This window comes from Pungitius pungitius, chromosome 7 (assembly GCF_949316345.1).
Source record: "Pungitius pungitius chromosome 7, fPunPun2.1, whole genome shotgun sequence".
NCBI classification, from domain to species: Eukaryota; Metazoa; Chordata; class Actinopteri; order Perciformes; family Gasterosteidae; genus Pungitius; species Pungitius pungitius.
This window is the reverse complement of record NC_084906.1, coordinates 4,360,853-4,379,846: the sequence shown is the minus strand read 5'-3', so window position 1 is coordinate 4,379,846 and position 18,994 is coordinate 4,360,853. Positions and strand designations below refer to the sequence as shown.

The 18,994-nt window shown below is 45.4% G+C and overlaps 1 protein-coding gene across 1 annotated transcript in view; it reads right to left on the bottom strand.

The window, feature by feature from the left end:
- LOC119216375 (carboxyl-terminal PDZ ligand of neuronal nitric oxide synthase protein-like) overlaps positions 1-18,994 on the bottom strand; it is a 73,307-nt gene that overhangs the window by 32,098 nt on the left and 22,215 nt on the right. Inside the window, exons 3-4 of the mRNA XM_037469129.2 lie at positions 8,044-8,136; positions 6,750-6,808 (exon numbers count right to left, since the gene is read on the bottom strand). Of these exons, the coding sequence (XP_037325026.2) occupies positions 6,750-6,808; positions 8,044-8,136 (152 nt within the window). The remainder of the gene's footprint in view (positions 1-6,749; positions 6,809-8,043; positions 8,137-18,994) is intronic.

Here is an 18,994-nt window from a genome sequence, read left to right as displayed (position 1 = left end):
ACACAGCAGCCTCAAAGGGATGCATTTTATCATTTTTTATCAGTATTGCACAGATATCCTGTGGACGTGCACAGGTCAAAAAAGAATTACCACAACACTGAGCAACAATACTAATGTATAATATGGGACGATAGTATTGGACAAAAAAATACATCTTCCAGCTGGTGAAGGAAGACCTTCTGGTGTCTTGGAAAAAAAAAAAAGATGTGATCGAACTGACAAACCTTTTTACAGTTTTTCAGTGAAAAAAAGGGGCAAATATTCCAAAGTATGAATTGAATACAGCTGCATCCACGAGGTGGGGAACCCTTCTGTGCAAAGCAGAGTTTCCTCAGTGACGCAGCATGCCCTCACCGCCACAGACAAATCACCATTTCCTGTCCTCCAGCTGTGTGTGTGTGTGTGTGTGAAAGGAAGAGGGTTCAGTTCTTGTTTCCATCCCTCCCTGCCCACTCATTATGACCGTCTGGGTCACTCACTCGCTTCCTTTACAAAGAGGCTTGTAGCAAAGCTTCAGAGTGGAAGGAATAAATAAATGCAGACACACAGGTAGCGACTGTTCATTCTCAGAAAATGCAATAACTTTAAGTGTTAGCAATAGCAATAACATAGTGCTTTACCCTGAGTCCTTTATCCTGAGGACTGAGATGATCAATATCCTCAATGATTCATAGCTCTACCGGGTTCTTTCCTCGTATGAGAAAGCATAGTAAAGGCACTCAAATTACAACATGACACATTTCCCAGATATGTCGCCTTCGTTTTAAATGACAGGACAATAAATCCAATAACCGTGGTCACTTTTTGCCCCTCAGTTTGGGTTGTTTTCTGAGCTTGGAGGTCATTTTCACAAACAATAACAGATCTGTAGATACAAGCTGCCATTCATCTCCCGCTTTCCTCTCCTCTGGCAATTCATTCAGACGTACAGTTCCACGTGTCTCGAAGCCCCAATCTATGTTACTAAAGTGGCACAAACGGTTCGATTGATACGATTCCACAAGCATCTCTTTTCACACAATCCGCTGGCACAATTTGTAGGACCCAGTGGTTCTAGAAACACTTCAAAGACAAATCGCCCGTCGACCTCTGAAAAAGAAATGGTTTTCGTTTAGAAAAAGGGGAGGAAAAAAAAAACAGCTGTCCGGGAGACAAGATCTGTCTTAATAAATCATAAAGGTGAAGAAAGTCAGTATCTAAAGTCATCAACTATCACAGGATTAAGAGGACAAAGTAATTCAACAGGTGTCATTTAAGCTGAGGGGACGTCTAAATAACGCAGGACAGCTCGGGTGCAACCTGCTGCTGTACAGATGTTCTATTTGAAAGGGTGGCCCCTTTTTTTCTTTATTTTTACACTTCTCCTTTGTGAATCCCACACAGCCATGTGTTGAGACTGAATGATTAAGTGTGGCTCATGTGGTTTTCCCCTGGGTATTTCTGGACACAGCCCAGCACTGTAACAATGCAGAGAACCCACGGGGGCCCTTTCATCCGGCTGTGGGAGGAGACTTTACTGATTGTGCAAAACTATTTTTCTGCACATGGCAGTAGCTGTAGAGTCATCAGCTCGCTTTAAGAATCCAGTCAGAGGATCAAAATAACAAAGATCTGATATCTGGAACAAAAGGTCAGCTCCATTGGAAAGGTTGTGTTTAGCTGCCATTCAGACGTTGTTTGCTTTCTGCAAGAGCCTGTACCCCCCCCCCCCCCCCACCCACATTAATACTATAATTTGCCTGAGACCTGTGGCCGGCGGCACCTCAAACCTGTGAGCACCAGAAGGATTGTTGATCCCGCAGGGAGTCGGGGCGATTAAGGAGATCTTCCTAAATCTGCTGCTGTTTACATTTTTTAATAACCATTTTAATGGGATTTTGGCTGCAAACACAATGCAAAGCGGGGGAATTTAATCTTGCGCAAAGCGTGTTGAAAAAAAGTTACTCCAATATTTAGACCCATGTGTTTTCTCAGTGGAGAAATAGTCCCGATAAAATGACTTCCCGTCAACTCTAGATGAAGTATGCTGAGCAGGAAATGCTGTTAAGTCTTACTGCCATTCGAGCTGTGAAAGAAGCTTCAGAGGAAGCGATCGCAAAACCCGGGAACATAAAACAAATTTTGTAATTTGAGCAAAACAACCCCTTAAAAGTTACTATTTTTCTGGGGAATTTCTGTCCGAGAGGAGATTTGTTCTTTCAATTTCTTCCTACTTCTTTGAGTTGTTCCGGACAGGGCATTAGCTCAGAGCACAGGGGTTGCAGAGACAGAGATGGTAGGAGACTGAATGAGGTTGTGGGAATCTTCATGGGCTCTCGTGTGTGTGTGTGTGTGTGTGTGTACACAATGAGTGTGTAGTATTTGACCAGCAGGGCGAGAGCACACTCCGAGAGGAGTGCGCCTCGTATCAAAGCGTGCTTTCCATATCACATGATCTGGGTGGTTCTATACCACGCAAACACGAGATTGACTTTAATTGGGTGGGCTGGATCTACTCACTTGAGAGGTTAGAAGTGAGATGGAGGGCCTGGAGGATAGAGGGGGGGCAGAAACAAACTCCTCTAATATAGGCGGTTCGGCGGAAGTCAACGAGTGCGGCCTTCCTCACAGAACATGACAGCAATTAACATGGTTGAAGGCCGTAAAAGCTCTAACCCACACAGATACACACACACACACCCTCCAATATCTCCCTGGCACACACCCGTGGAGGAGACACGAGAAAAGACTCCTCTGGAGACACGCAAACCATTAAAATAGACAGCCTTAAGACGCATTACCTGCTGATCTTTTACCACATACGCAATAATGTAATTACAAAGACTCTCTGACACCCATCGCCAACTTGGTGGTCGTGTCCACACAGCAAAACCTCACATCCACACTACATTTTATTGCCAATGTATCAATTCCCCCCCCTTTGAGGTGAGAGCGTGTTTACTGCCAAAAGTCCATTTACAATAGACATTAGGGATTTTAAATAACACGCAGACGGCCACATTTCTGTCGAAATGAGACTCCCAGAATATCTGAGAAAAAAAAAAACAGGTTGACAGTTTAATCAGTTTGCAGCAATGCCTCATCATGGGTACTAGATTAAAGTACAGACTTGTAATCTACACCTCCAACCTTCATCATCCCCTGGGGTTCTGAAATTTTGAACTACTGAATTTTTGGGGATCCGGACTGAGGCACTTTTAACCTCCCTTCTCTTACCCTAAAAACATTGACAATAAGCAAAAGAAACAGTGGAATGTATTATGAAGTTATTTAGTTCTCTGGACAAGTTTCATCCTCTCAAGGTCTTTTCACTCTCAGCTCAGGCCAGGAGCCATAATAGCGTGTGCAAGTGTTTATGTGAGCCTGACGGACAGAGTAAGACTCAGTGTTTTTGTGTGCACGATGTTGTTTGTTTGAGTTTGTGGTTGTGTGTGGGCACGTGTTCTTGATCCAGGGGATTCTGGTCCACCCCTGACTGTGTGGGTCTGCTGCTTTCGCCCCGGGGTCAGGCAGATGGAATATAAACTGCCCACGCTCACACGCACGCACACGCACACGCACACTGAGTGTTTGAAGACACAGAGCAGGACCATCTGAACCTGTAAAATATTCAGCAGCTCCAGCAAAGGGGCCGAGAGGTCCTCCTCCCTGGCTGAAACCTCCCAGCTGATGTCTGCCGTCGGCGTGATGCTGATGACAAAGTGTTGGCAGCAAGGCCTCCTGCAGCAGTCGGCGTCTTGTTGGCATTTGGTGCTCAGTTTTGTTTTTTTAATGGTTATGGCCAAGTTAGCATTGCGTGTACTGGCTTGCAAGCAGACACAAGGGAAAGCTCGTAACTCGTAGGAAAAGTATTCAACTCTATCAAATTACAATAACAGAATATTCTTCATCAAGGAACTGGCATTACAGCCAAATTCATTTTTCTGTTTTCATCTGCATGTTGTGACTTTATGGCTCTGACATTAAGGATTTCACAGTTAAAAATGGGAGATTGGAAACGCATCAAGTATCACAACGCAAAACATTTAGAAAGACTATTATGAAGTTGTCTTCATTACCATCTTTGAAAGGCTTTCTCGTACTAGTTGCGCGTTTAAAACACAGCCGTTTCCCGGTGCCGTTCTCAAATGGTCAGAGCAGCTGGTGCTGATAGTAGTTCTTAGAGCTAAGGGGCTTAATTGTGTATTTATATATTCCTCAATTATGTCTGTGTGGCTTGTTTTACAGGGAAGTATTGAATAAATCATTCAAGTGTGTGTGTGTGTGTGTGTGAAGCACAGTTATAGACCCTTCGGAGTGAAGCTGTTTTGTTGACTACTCAGATTTAGAGTGAAGATCTGGGGGAAGCGTTCCGACACATCTTTAAATGTGTCAATGCGATTGAGTGCGACCCCCGCCAGCGCCTCTCATGTTGCATACGAGGCGGGGACCCGGCCTCTGAGGCAGTGAGCCAGCGGCTCCAGCTACAAAGCAGCTCCAGATGAAAAGAGAATGCACAAGAAACGCAAAAGCATCTCAGCTAAAGCCTCCTGAAAGATTTAGACAGGCAGCGTCCAATGGCTGTGAATAAGAGAAACCACACGGGAGCATTCTGAAACACTTGGATGTGCATCCTTCTCACTGCAGTTGAAAAAAGCAACATGTGACCGTGTATCACTTTATCTCAAGGATTACGCTCACACCATGTTTTACCATGCTGGGATTTTTCCAGTTGCCGGGGGAAGCCTTATGCAATTTTCACTTTGCCGATTTGAAGCAGACACATAACCTCACATCAATCCCTAATCTCTCTGATTTTTAACTACACAGACTGCAACGTCACTCTTGGCATATTGGTTAGAAATGACCTTCCAGTGTAAGGTGACCCAAGGACATTGATACCACAGTACTGTCCCAATCCTCCTGGTTAGGAAGTAAGCGGCTGAAACGTAACATATTTTCACATAAGACCGTGGCAGCGTGTGTATGGTATGATTGGTGGATTTTCTTCTATTGGTGGAGACTTGGAAGGGGAAACGCAACAAAGACCAAAGTATCTCGTCATTGTCTCGACCGAATATCAGCTTCAGTGCAAAGCAGCAAACAGACGATCAAAAATTGCGGTGGTGACCAAAGGCGGCCGGAAAATAAGGAGTCCAGGTTGGCCTGGCCACTGCCCCCCCCCCCGGTATGTCCTCTCACGACCTCTCGGGGTTCAGCTGTCCATTGCAGGCGTTTACGGAGGGTGGAATATACATTCCCCTTCCCCCATTCCCACGTATCAGGTAAAAGGATTAGTGGGTACGTTTCATACCAGTGAGATGACTGTTTGAAGCATCACTTTAGTAACTATGTTGGACAGAACCAATGAGATGTCATCACAACCCGTCAGCCTCAGCTGACTGATGACGGTGACTGACTGATGCTGCCCCCCCCCCCCCCCACCAAAACTCCTCCCGCGGTCTGACTGTGAAATTAAAGACTGGGCACACGGCTCAGAGGGGCGGGACAAGCCAGAGCATCGCCAACAAAACCAAACCGTTCTGGATTTCAAAGCTTACACAAACTGCCCAGCAAAATCCATCTTTGTGACAGAATCATTTCCAAAGCTCCAACGGGGCTCCTGGATGCACTTCTGAGCTGCGCCCACCTGGGAGCCAGCGTGTGTGTCCGTGCGTGTGCGTGTATGGCAGGAAAACGAGGATAAAGAGTTAATCTTTGAATATGAACTGTGTGTCCATGTGGTGTTTTACTGCTCCATAGAACATCGTTGTTCCTTACTAGTTAAGTTATGCAGCCGTCACAGGTTTCACCATACAGCTGTGTGTGTGTGTGTGTGTGTGTTTGTTTGTCTCAAGATTAATGCCCTCCCTCCTCAACGAATACTTCTGAGCCACAACACAAGCACTCAGCAGTCTGTGTGTGTGAGCGTGTGTGCGCTCTGACAACAGACTGGGTGGAGGTTCAAATCAAAGGTTTGTGCCGTGGACCGAGTGAACCAGACCTCACGCACGCACACACGCACACGCACACACACGCACACGCACACCAAAAGGTCGCGTCTACTGATGATAGTCACTCAGATCTGCATAAACTGTCCATTCTGATCTCACATTTAATCTAGAAGTTCTAAAATGGAATAAACAGGTTTACAAAGAACAATATTGTCCACATATAGGACAGGGGTCATTTTTATGCACTTTTTGTTTATGATGATTGGACTAAAAATTGAAGCTACAGCATTCTCAAAGGGTTCGAGGTAGTAATACTGATAGTGTAAATATAACTTACCTTTAACACTTGTTTTTAATATCACGGCTTAGCTAATGTTATGCCATGCATTATTCAAATAAAATGCTCTTTGTTGCAGCCTCTGCTAAATTGCCTTCTCAAAATGTACTAATACAAATCGATTTTTCATCCATTCCAAATGTCTGTACGACTCGTTATCAGTGGACCCCTACTTAATACATCATGTATATGCAGCAACTTTCTAATTAATCTATTTTTCTGAAATCTTTGTACTGCCCCGTTAGTAAAAGTTCTCATCAAAGGGCTACAATATCCTCTTTCCCCAAAATGACAGCGCCTGCAGTGACGGAGACACAAGTTTCTAATTCCCTGAGTCTGTGCATTAAATCAAGTCCGGATTCAATTTTGTTTGGAACGGACACTACAAACCAGAGTAGGAACAATAAATTAGCATTTCAAGCTAAGCTGCAGAGGGGAAACGTTCCAGTCAAACTAAACATTGTGGCTTTGCGGCTCACCTGTAAATGGGATCCTGCATCACCATCATCTTGCTCTCGTCCCACGTCCACTCCTTCTTCTGTGGAAACAAACGCGTAGATGTAAAACTCCCCCCCCCATCTCGGGACGCTCTCTCCCATTGGTCCTTTTGTCCGTAGATTTGTGTAACGCTGCCTTCCTCCTTAATGTCACCATCAAAATGTCAAAACATGAGCACGCAGGAACTATTCATATGGATTTTCCTGGCTTTGTTGACTCGGTCAGTCAATCACTCCCATCTCGCACTCGGAGATGTACCAAAGAGACGGTGGCGCTTGACATTTCGGCTTCCTGGCCACACGGAGACAAGGAACCAGGTGGAGGCGACCTTCCTTTCATCCCAGCCCGCCAGTTAATTTGACATTGAGCCTTCGACGATGGAATCAATATCACTGCCATTTAAATCACATCTTTACTCGCTTAAGTTGGTTTGAAAGGGTTTGCTTTCAAACAAAATGCGTTACCCAATCTGGCTTGACGTGATGGGTTGGTCTTTTTACGTTTTTGAAGAGAATCGAATAGAAAGGTCGCACAAAAAAAAAAAAAAAAAAAAAAACGATGGGAGGGATCAGAGGAGACTGATGTTTTCTCTTGGCTCATCCCCTCACGTCTACATTTTGCCTGTGTTTAGAGTTACTCTGAGGCTCTTTGTCCGCCCTCACAATGTCACCTGTGTCTGCCGGCTATGCAACCTATGCTCCTTTTATTATTATATTATGACTTGTAACTGTTTGCACTGGATGCAAACATGTTGCGTGGCAGCGACAAACCAAACCGAGTAGAACCCAGACACGGTTCACAGGACTACAGCGGATGCAGATTTAGTGACTCTCTCTGGATGATATTTGCAGATCCGTGTGCAGGGTTTTATTCGACAGCTCAGACACACATAGTGGAAATCGTCAGAGTAACAGTGGGAATGCAACAAAGGCCCCGAGGACGGAAGCAAACCGTGGACATCGTGATAAAGCAGCATCATGCGTTGTAACCACTTGGCTTTGAAGGAACCTACTATACATTTCTTCAAGTTATCTTGTTGGAACCAGAAACGTGTCACATAACATATCGGCTTGTAGAATCAAATTAAGTTTTATGTCTTATCAAGAAGAAAAGGCATTGTAGGCATACTAGTGAACTATAGCTCACATTCACATTTTATTCTGCTTGGCTGCATCCCCTTCTATGGGACGAACAGATTTTTGTTAATTTGAAATGGTTAGACACATACAACGTATCAAAGGTCCAGTTTCTTGAATAAATAAAAATTGTACTCACTTTTTTCTTTTTCCTCAAGGCGACTCTTACGCCGTCGACGGACACCACGATGTTGACTTTCTTCTTCTTGATGTTTTTCACCTTGAACTCGTACTGCAGAGAGAGGAAAGAGAGAGGAAAGAAATCATTTATTATTTGGCTGGAAGTACATCGCTGTGACCGACAAAAGAAAACTATTCAGATCACAGAGCAGCTTTCTGCTGCAATAAAAGAGAGTTTGAAAGTCAATGCTGCTACACGATGTCCGTGATCAAAAAGTGCTGAGGATAAACCTCTGTTGAGCAAGGCACTTAACCTCGGCCAAGTGTGCGAGTGAAGCTGCTTCGTTGCTGGTGGTCGACGGTGTGGAGAACATTTTGTGAAGAACCATTTAAACACCCGCTGAGCTGAATTGAACATTTTTCACACTCTGGCATCCCAAAAAAAAAAAAAACGGGAATAAATTAGCGGGGCGCCCCCTTCCCCTCCAGTGCAACGCGTCACACTAACGGCCCGGCGAACGCAGCCAACCTGGCAGACACGCCACAGATTGGACCGAGACGGATCCCGTCGTCTCTGCTGCCTCTGACGGAGCCGCGAGGACTGGCGACACCTGCCTGCCTGCCTGCCTCCCTCCCTCTCTCCCAGAATCCTCTGCATTGTTTTGGTGCTACTGGTTGTAAGGGAGTTGTGTGCTGACATGTTAGCGCCAAAGCGCCATTTGCGCGTTGGCTGGTCCTTCTGGGGGACGCGTTGTCGTGGTGTCCCGGAGTGGGCGCTCAACCAGTTAGTTGGCAAAAAGCAACCCGGGAATCCTTTCACTCGGAGGTGCAGCAGGATTCGCCTGGTCGGCTCGGGTTGAATTATTCTGCATCTGCTCAGTTCAAGGTGAGACATCACATCGCTCCCATAAGCTGACTTACTTTGAAACTCCCAACACACACACACACACACACACACACACACACACACAGCTAATAAGGTTGTGGCAGCACAAGTCACATAAGATCTGCGATGACACACACTGCTCCAACACAGAAAAGGTCCGATAGTGCTGGTCACCTGGAGATGATTTGTGGGATGAGGTAGATGACAGATATATGAAGAACACATGGCAAAACGTTACTAAATTACTTAAAATGTATGGCTTAATCCAAGAAGAAAACTCTTAACATTACACAAGGTATATTCAAATAAGGTCAATTATCCAACAGAACCAAGCCAATACAGCAGAAATTATGATTATTATTATCATTTCTAAATGCAGTTATAGTGTGTACACTAATGCGGAGTTATTGTTCTGACCTGGACTGTAACAGTTGTGATAAACTTTTCAGAGTAGCCACCTTGAGAAGCATAATCTTCAGTGAATGAAGAGCTGAAAGCATGTTATTTTACCCAGTGCACTCAACAACCTGTTGATACCATCAATAAAAACGCACTAAACCTCCCAAGAATACATTTCCATTAGGAAATAGAAAGAAACCTGAAGCCCCTCTGCTGTTATTATCCAGCCTTCCGGCGCTCTGATGTTCACGTGAATGCGATTTACGGGGGTGTTGTTATCTGCATCACACGTGGAAGATACAAGCGTCGCTCTGACTGACCTCTTTGGAAATGATTATAGCTTCCATTTAAAAAGCACAGCACTTCAATAAGACTGTCCATTTGAGTCTGACACAGCCACGCGGTTGAATCCACAGCCACCAGCAGCTCACCCCCCCGCCGCCTGCCGCTCCACGCCCCCGCTCCGAGAAACAAGAGGCTTATAATAGCGGCGCTGCATTGGCATAACATGAGGAAAGCAATGCATGCGATCAAAACACAACCAACTGCTGCTCGCAGACACATCGACTTTACATAACGGGCAAATTATCCAGTCAGTCCTTTCCCAGAATGCAGCACCTACGGCGCGTTGGTGAGGGGGCTTTTAATGAGCACAGATAACGGCGCCCAACTCAGTCTGGGTCACGTCGAATAATCTCTAATGTCTCTCTCAGATGATGTTCCTGGATTTGCAATTCTTGCTTTTATGTTGATCGGTCTGTGTTTATTTTAGCCTCATTTAAACAAGAAGACAAGGGGGAAACAACAACAACGACGCATACATGCTGATCAGAGCAGAGGCAGAAAACAGGTGAGCTACGAACAGTCACCCCACACGTTGGGGTTTCTCAAAAACACACAAAGACAAAAGGCGCGCCATGGCAACAGTTCATCCTGTTCAAGCTGTTGCTGTCCCACTGCTTTCCCCTCAAGATCCCAAAAATAAACTTTTATGCCTTTAAATTTCACCCCCCCTCATGAAATGTTCCCAAGTCCAAGATACACCTGGAAATAGGCCCCCAACATTCCCACAAAGCCTTCAATGAGTGGCATTAAATGGCTCTTACATCTCTGTAAGGAAAACATGGATGCACTAGGATTAACAGGCGTTACAATAATACCTCAAAATAGTTGGTAGAAGCAGCTCTGCGGGCATTGTTTTACGCATTTGACAGTGATTAAAAACACGATAAACAGCAATAACGATGATCCAGGTCAAACTGATCTTCCCGAGGTGTTTATTAATAGGACTTGCCATCGGACAGACGGACCACTTGAGTATGCCTCACTGGGACCGGATATTAGTGAAATGAATCCCAATAAGTCCAAGAATAAGCTCATCCGTCATGCAAAGAAGTCAGTCTCCTGTTTGCAGACCCCATTTCCCTGATAAACGGGTCGTTGTTTCCTAAAGGTCCCTTTCCTCCCGTTTCCAGCATAATCCATCACTTTGGCAACAAAGACGCCACAGCGGCGACACAAAAGAGTCCTCGCCCAGCGGTGCTATTTACCCCCGCACAGATATCAGCCGGGGGGGGGGGGGGGGGGGGGGGAGCACAATGAGAGCCTGCGCTTCTGTAGAGGACGGTTCATTCAGAAGGGGCTGAATGTGAAATAAAAGATTCAAATGAACACACAGACACACACACACACACACACACAGTATGGCGCTGAGGTTGGCCCCTTGGGGGTGTTCAGGGAACTCAGCGGGCTGCTCGGTGAGGTAAGCGCTCTGCTGTAAGACAGCCTGTTTGCGCAGCTCATTGGCAAGGACTTTGCAGAGATGATTACGGTCTCATTGTCCAGGACCACCTTCTCATGAAGTCAAGAGACACTGTGCCCGTGTGCTGGGCCAACCAGGCCTCCTCTGCCCCCACATGCACAGACACACAAGGCAATTAGTCCCAAACCAGTGGCTTTTCAACGGGGACATTGCTCCATAGCTTTTCACGGGCACTATAGGGATGTCAGTTTAGGTCCAAATAGTGTTACATTTTTTTGGACAGACGACTTGTCTTTATAGTCCTGCAACCTGTCGTCTCAATTCACTCAATTTGAAGGCTTCGTGTTGTAAACACCTCGCCTGTCGATTGCATTTTCTGTTGGCTTTAATGAAATCTATTGCTCGGCAAGAGCTGCAAGACAAAAAAAGGAAGACAGTATGAATAAGGGGAGATGTGGGTGGCAAGAAGCAATCGTTTAGTTGGAATATGAGGTCTAACGAACATCTCAGATCATTGCGCGCCCATTTAAACAAACTGAAAGGCCTCTTAAGTGGGCAAACTGCGGCGTGGTCATTAGGTGGTTAACGAAGGCGAAGGTGGTTCGGTACTCACACACAAGAAGAGCTAGCGTCCCTAACGCTGCCTCGTACTCCGCCCGATACTCGTACTTCCCCAATAATGAATGTGTGTGCAAGGACCGACTGACCTGCACATGGAGACAAGTGACCAGGTGCTGGGAGGGCCGTAATCAGCCCCAGCTGTAATGAGTCGGCTAATCACGTCTTCCCCTTTAAACCATGAGCAGTAGCCACGGGGGGGGGGGTGTCGATAGGAGGGACAAGTGTGATTAGGCAAGAAAGTAAAAAGAAAAAAAAACATTTAATTCACATATCTTTCTGCGAGAGGTCAAGGGCCCTCCCTTTTAAAAAAGGTTGGTACAAATAGATTGTAGTTTCTTATGCTGCAAGTCTCTGGCCATCCTGAAGGTGTCAGAGGGTCACATAAAAATCTCACCAATTAAAATCTACCATCCACAATAAGCTCCGTCATGTAGCTGAACACAGCAGGATGTAGACGGAATTACCATAAGTAAACACTTTTATATTTAAAAAAAAAACCCAGAAAATAATTGCATATAAAAAGGTATTTCAAGCATGCAATGGATAAATAAGTCCATTGCATGATTAAAAAAAAAATGCCGCCACTTGTCCAGCACGGCTATGGATGAGCATGTACAAAATAACAGGGAGAAAAAGAAGGTAGAATGGAATTACAGGGTTTTTCTACACCAGTCGGTCCCCAGAGACACTGTCCTCTTTGTTTCAAGCACAAAGCTTTCATCACTCTCTCTCTCTCTCTCTCTCTCTCATACTCAATACCCCCTTGACTTCTTGTTTCACTCATCACCATCCATCACAGTCTTATTATTTCACTGGCGGTCATTCTAGTGGGTCAGTGTATGGCCCATTCCCAATCTCATACCATTGTTTGTTTTTTTACTCATTCCCACAGCCACTCTCTCTCTCTTCATCCCATTCTTTCATCTGTAATGCACTCACTTGCTCAACACAGCGTGTCCCCTCTTTTTCTTTCTTTTTCCTTCGCACATCACTTCATGTCCCCCCCCCCCCATCTCTCCACAAACGGCTGATTCAATCTCGAGCAACGTTGTTTATGAAAAGGCATTTCATTTTCCAAAGCCATTTGTGTTTCGGACGCAACGGGGTCGTCCCGTCGCATCAGTCTCAGCGGCGTCTTTGAACAAAAGCCAAAAATTTCCAATTGAATACATTTTGGGGAACGCAGCAACAGCACGCACGCACTTACTGTAGTACAAATTGACCCGTATATTATGAGTCGACGAGGCAAAACTATTCATCATACAACTCCTCAGGAAAACCCATTTGAAATCCCATTGCATTCTCTGTGGAGCATGCAGAAACAGTACGAGTCCAGTCACTGCGGCCCGACATCCTCCAACGCTGCAGAGCGAGTAGGTCTTCAGGTGCGATTTTTCTGTGATTTCCATGTAAAGGCTTAACTTCATAGTAGTACATACTATTCGAAGTGCACATAGTGTCCTTGGGTTTGCAGACCTTTTGTTTTGGTTTTTAACCAATTAAATCTAGCAAATCGAGTATATATAATATAATGTGTGTAAATATTACAAAGGCAATCCATCTAGTGGTATGTAGGGTCCATTTGTCATAGACATTTATAGCCTGTAATCAGATTACTTATTGAGGAGTCGTCCCCAGGTGCCTTTTAGAGGTTTCCGACATGTTAGACATGCGTTTTCCCTGTTATTGTGGTGTCCATACATTTGAAAAGAACATCAGAAAAGCAGATTTCATTTAGCCTTTGATGCCTTTGAGGATGTGATGCGGACATAAGTTGAAACGTCGCTGGAGGCCTCTCTTTTCCATTTAGACAGTGATCGTTTATAACAGCAAACTTAACGCCCGTTCGATATGTGCACAAACTCTGTCGCACAAAAACATCCCACGAAGACCGAGTCGACCGCAGACACTCTTCTCCTTGCCAAGGAGAGAAACCAATTGGAGAACTGTTACATAAAAAGCAATGTGTGGGACGGCATCCATTTAAGAAGACATTTCAACATCTGCACCGTCCCAGAGGAAAAGAAAAGGAGGGTTAGTGTTGATAAATGAGACTTTAAATTCTGTCACTCGTCACAACGGTAATGCAGAGTTAAGGACCTTCTCCTCTGACACTCTGTCACTGTCTCCCCATCGCACTTCCTAGATTCTTCCTCCTGTCAGACAGAGCTCTGTTCGCTCCCTCTGAGGTTATACATTTATACCCATGTTCAGTGTTTACAACTTCAGGTTGACGCCAGTAGCAATATAATGGAAGGGGAAACCGCTGCATGCTGGATGCATTGGAGATCAGCTTCAAAGACGTAACATCTGAATCCCCCCCCCCCGGTCTCACCCGAGAGATTCAGGTCACCCTGATCAATACCCGTCTGACAACAGCAAGTAGCAATGCGCCCTGTTAGCTCACGTCTGCTAACGGTTAAGAGTGGCTGCGGCTCCTTTCCACTCCGTGAAATGAATCAATGCACTCGTGTTTGCGGGAAGCAGAAGTGAACGTTCAACACCTCGCAGGAAGCCCAATGCGCGGCTCTCTTCTTTCTCATCAGCCGTAGGAGCAGGAGGAGACGAGATACGGAGGGTTTCTTTGTTCTTATTGAACCGTGTCAGTGGAGAAATCCTTCCCTCCCCCTTCACCCCTCTTTCCCAAAAGGATACAGAGACCAGGGAACTCGTCGGCGTTATCGACAAATCACTTCCGGCGCACTTTCATTTTCCGGGTGACTTACGGCCCTCGTTGGTTAGAGAGATTACAGCTAATATTATATTTATAGGAAATTCTTATTCAATTACAGCCAATGGGATTCCCTGATACCCATCGGCAACAAGACTCGTGAGGAGATGTACGAGTACTGCCTCGTGCCACGGGCACCGCTTCAGTCAGAGGTCTGCCGGTGCTTGCTTTGACCTCGACTAAAACGTCCATCAAACATCAAAGAAAAGCGGGGAGAGTTTGCCCATTTCTGTTCCCAGAGTGAAATGCACGGAAAGATTTCTGCCACATTATGTTAGAGATAAATGTCAACTGGGAAGACTGGAAGCCAAAGTCGCATTGCAAGAAGAAAGAGAAAGTAAAAACACAACTTTATTAGGTGGCAGACCTCATTCTGATGGGGGGGGGGGGGGGGGGTGAGGTGGCGAGTACCGACATCAACGCCATAAGTTGAGTGAGCACAGCGGGAAGAAAAGCCCAAAGGGGCCAGAAAAAAGGTAGCGGAAACTTGATATCAAGGAGGATAAAAAAATACATTCTGTCTGCATTTCATTTATTGTCGGTGCTATTTAAGTCTGTTAATATGTCAAATCTGAAATCAGCATCGTTTCTTTATCTCTTGACTATTCCCAACAAAGATAAGGATTTGACAGCAAATATTTTGCCTTTCCACAGTCTTTGGGGAAGAGAGATAAGAACAAACTCAGATGTTTAAAAAAAAAAAAAAAAAAAAAAAGTTATCAAAAGTTATACGAGGGAACCAAAAAAGCGGCTTATGATTCATTGATCTTTTTCCTGCTTGTAATTTCAAGGACTGATCTTTGCAAGCCAGGAAGCAATGAGCCACATGTGAGGGAATATATGCTGCAATTAGCTCCCACTCTCATGATTTAAACTGTCTCTTCATCTAAACTAACCTTTTGAATAAAGATTCCCTGTCAGAGAACGTCTGGTCCGATGAGAGACACTCATCCCCATTTCAAAGGCTGCCAGTCATTGGAAATTCCTTAATGACACATTCCAAGTGTGTGTGTGTGTGTGTGTGTGTGATGTCGGGTGGATGCAGTTCATTTATTGATTTTTTTTTTAATTACCTTTCACAATGCAGCTAATAAAGTCCTTTCAATCCTGCACTGGCACCATTTATTACTTTAACACCGATGGACAAAAGGCCCTGTCTGCAGTCTGAATACAGCAGATTTAAAAGGTTGGAGGGCACAAAGAGAGGAAATGAAAACCGCAAAAACACAAGCATACGGACATGCAACCAATACTTCTAATCTTTACTTTGTAATATCTTGCCCATCTGCTAAAAGGTGTGTAGTGAAATTGTTTAAGGGTTTTTTTAATTTACCAAAACTAAAAAAAAAGAATTTTCTAGCTAGCACCTTTCTGCTTTTGTAGTTGGACAAGATTAAGGGAATGAGGATGAGACCAGCGGTCAGCAGCCATAGGAGGTTGCTTGACAGGAAAGCATCTAACGTGGTTAATTTAAGGTCATGTTTGAGCAGATGTCCGGCGTCTTTCTGGTGAAGAAAAGCCTCCAGGGAAAAGGAAATGTTAGAAGCTGGCGTCCGCCGCCACCCCCCCCCCCACCGGGTGCGTTGGCTCAGAAGCTCGCGTTGCGGTGCTTTGTAGGGGCCGAGCTGCCAGGCGCCGTATCCCTCGATGCAAAACATCCTTCGGCATCACAGCCGCGACAAGGAGGCCTCCACATCTCCACGACGCCGGGGGAACAAAGCCAAAAAGCCACCCGCTAGAACCTCTGTTGCCACGGCTCCAGTGGCCGCCCTTTATCTCCTATCCTCAGAATTCAACACACATGCGGAGACAAACTTTCAGCAAACCGGTGGCGAAAAAAGCAACAAACACGCCCCCCCCCCCCCCCGGGAGGATCCTCTGCTGAGGAGGCGTTCTCGGGGGCTGGAGTTAAGTTACAGCGTGGGCCCAGCAGCTACTGGCCGCCACGATAAAGCCCTGCAGAAGACACAGTAAAAGGATTATCGGCTCTTGCGGCTTTAATTGGCGGTTTGATGAAGTCTCCCCAAAATGTAAAAGGAGGCTGTTTGCACACATCAAAGACAAATCAGAGCGGCCCGCAGCGGCTTTCACTAGCAGGGACCACGTTCAATAGATCGCTCACAGTGCGTCACATGAAATGTTCCACCTCTACGATGTTGATAACACTTTGTACACTTTGTTTCGTGGGGGGCAAAAGGCTTTGGATTTAAAGGGGAATGTCTTTGCTTTAGAGGAGGAGGAGGGGGCCGCTCCCGCTTTTGCTGACGTGCAATAACCAAACACGACAAGTATTAGAAGGTAAGCACTGGCTGGGCACCCAGTGTGGCCAATTCATTACAGGTTAATGAGAACTTTATACACCGTAATAGTTTTCAAACCTGTAAGGGCATTTCAACAGATGACAATATAATCACAGAAGATGCAGCAGCTGGTTGCATTGAGTGAAGCTGCAACCTTGTGAATTTCAATTTTTTGCATTACTGAAAGTGAGGCCAAAATACACAAACTCCTGAGTCAATGCTCCCAGCTGCAGTGCGGATGTGTCTGAATCAGCGCGGCTCACTTGGATTTAGGGATTTTCACACTTGAGGATTTGCTCAAGCTGCCAGTGTCTGTGAGCTGATACTTTCTAGTCATTACACAGTCAGGAATTAAAAAGGTGTAGGATTGCCGTCATCGTTATCTTGTTGGGAAGGCCACAATTATTTTAATACAACACTATTTGGTTAAAACTCTTGATATTACGAGGTTTGTCTGCACAACAGTATAGTGGTCAGCGTTATGCAGTAGGTCTGCTGCTGAAACAAGCCCACAAATAACTGATTAGGGAAACATGGTTGATGCATTGCTTTGCCATTTAATGGTCGAGCATTTCTAATTGCTTTGTTGCTTTCACTTGAAAAAAGGTGAAAAAGAAATAACACTGGATGTGTTCTGTTGGCCGTTTGAAACCAGCCGATCCTGACCCATGCAGAGACAAATCGGCCTGCTGTGTTTGAAGCAGATGTGAAGTCTAGTCAGACGTACATGTAATCATTTATTGACTTTCTCTTTTTTTTCTCACTAGAAATGTCATTCAATAAGTTTTATGAAAGGCCCTTCACCAAGTGTACATACATCCAGGATGACTAACCACAGCATGACCCCCCCCTCTACTTCCAGACTCCTTTCACTTTCTCCTCGAGCCCTTTGTTTCTTCCGCCTCACCCGCAGCTACCAGAGAGGGCAAAGAATGGCCTGTCGGGTCAGCCTGATGACCGCAGCATACCTGCTTCCCTGCAGGGCGGAGGAAATGTGCTTTTAATGTCTTGGGCCGGCACCGCTGCCAAAAGCCCACTTATCAGACAAAGCAAATCCACCCCCGCAGGAAAATACAAAACTCTGGGTCATACACACAATCGCCGGGCGGAACAACAATGGCTTGTACTCAATACACATTACTGGCAAGAACATGGGGTTTTCACAGACAGAAATATATATCCCCGCTCATAGTAGGAACTAATTACCACCCCCCCCCCCCCCCCCCCCCCCAGCGGGTGTTCCTTTTCCAATGACAGTAATCCACCCAAATGCCAAACACAGTCCAAAACAACCTGACAAGGGTTGAACCTTGCATGGGGGGCACCATAGGCTGCTATCTTATCTCATGGTATTGCTGTTATAGGAAGCAGCGACAGCCTGTACATGCATGGGAGCAGGACCGGTGTTGGCTGTGGTGAGCTATGGCCGGGGGCCCCGTGTGCGACCGGCTTATCAGCTGCACCACTGATTTCCCAGCAGTGGAAAGAAAAGCTCAAGGGCAACATTCCTCGGGTCTCTAATCATCAGGTATGAAAGCAAATAGCATCCGTGTTGGGTTAGGAACTGAAGATTATTTTCACTAGCGAATCATCTGTTGATGGTTTTTCGGAATTTCTCAGTACTCTGAAAAGTGCTTATTTTGTCAGTGAAGATATTCAATTCACATTGAGATGAACCAAAAGAAAAAAGTAGTAAATCAGAAGAAGTGTTTGGCAGTTTGGCTTAAAAATGTACCTGATTTAGTTGTTGGTCAATCAGCCAACTTCACTGTTTGCATTTAACAACCTATCGATCTGAGGCGAAGCCCTGATAAAAGTACCAAACGGCAGACTTAAAACAATCAGAATTGAATGTCTCATGGACAAATATGCACCAGAGGGTTGGTACAGCAGACAGATATCTGATTCAGAGACCGGTGGTTCTGAACAGCACCAAGTCATGGACCCAAGAGATCTTGTTTATGTCCCAATGTGTGAACTAGTGCGACAACCACGTGCAACACATCTGTGCAGCCAACTCAAAAAGATGTTTACCATGCAATAAGATTTAGGAAAATTACAGCTCACATGAATGGCTGGATGGAGAAGTTTCTGTGTCACAGATATCCATCTCTGCTGATAACTTGAAAACAACCCATGACTGTTTCTAGCCAATTTTCACTCTTTTGGGTGAGCGATTTCCATCCGGTCGAACACGAGCCATACGACAGAGGCAAAGGGCACTGTAAAAGCATCAATGTTTGCTCAGTGGGCCAAGATGAAGGGAGTCAT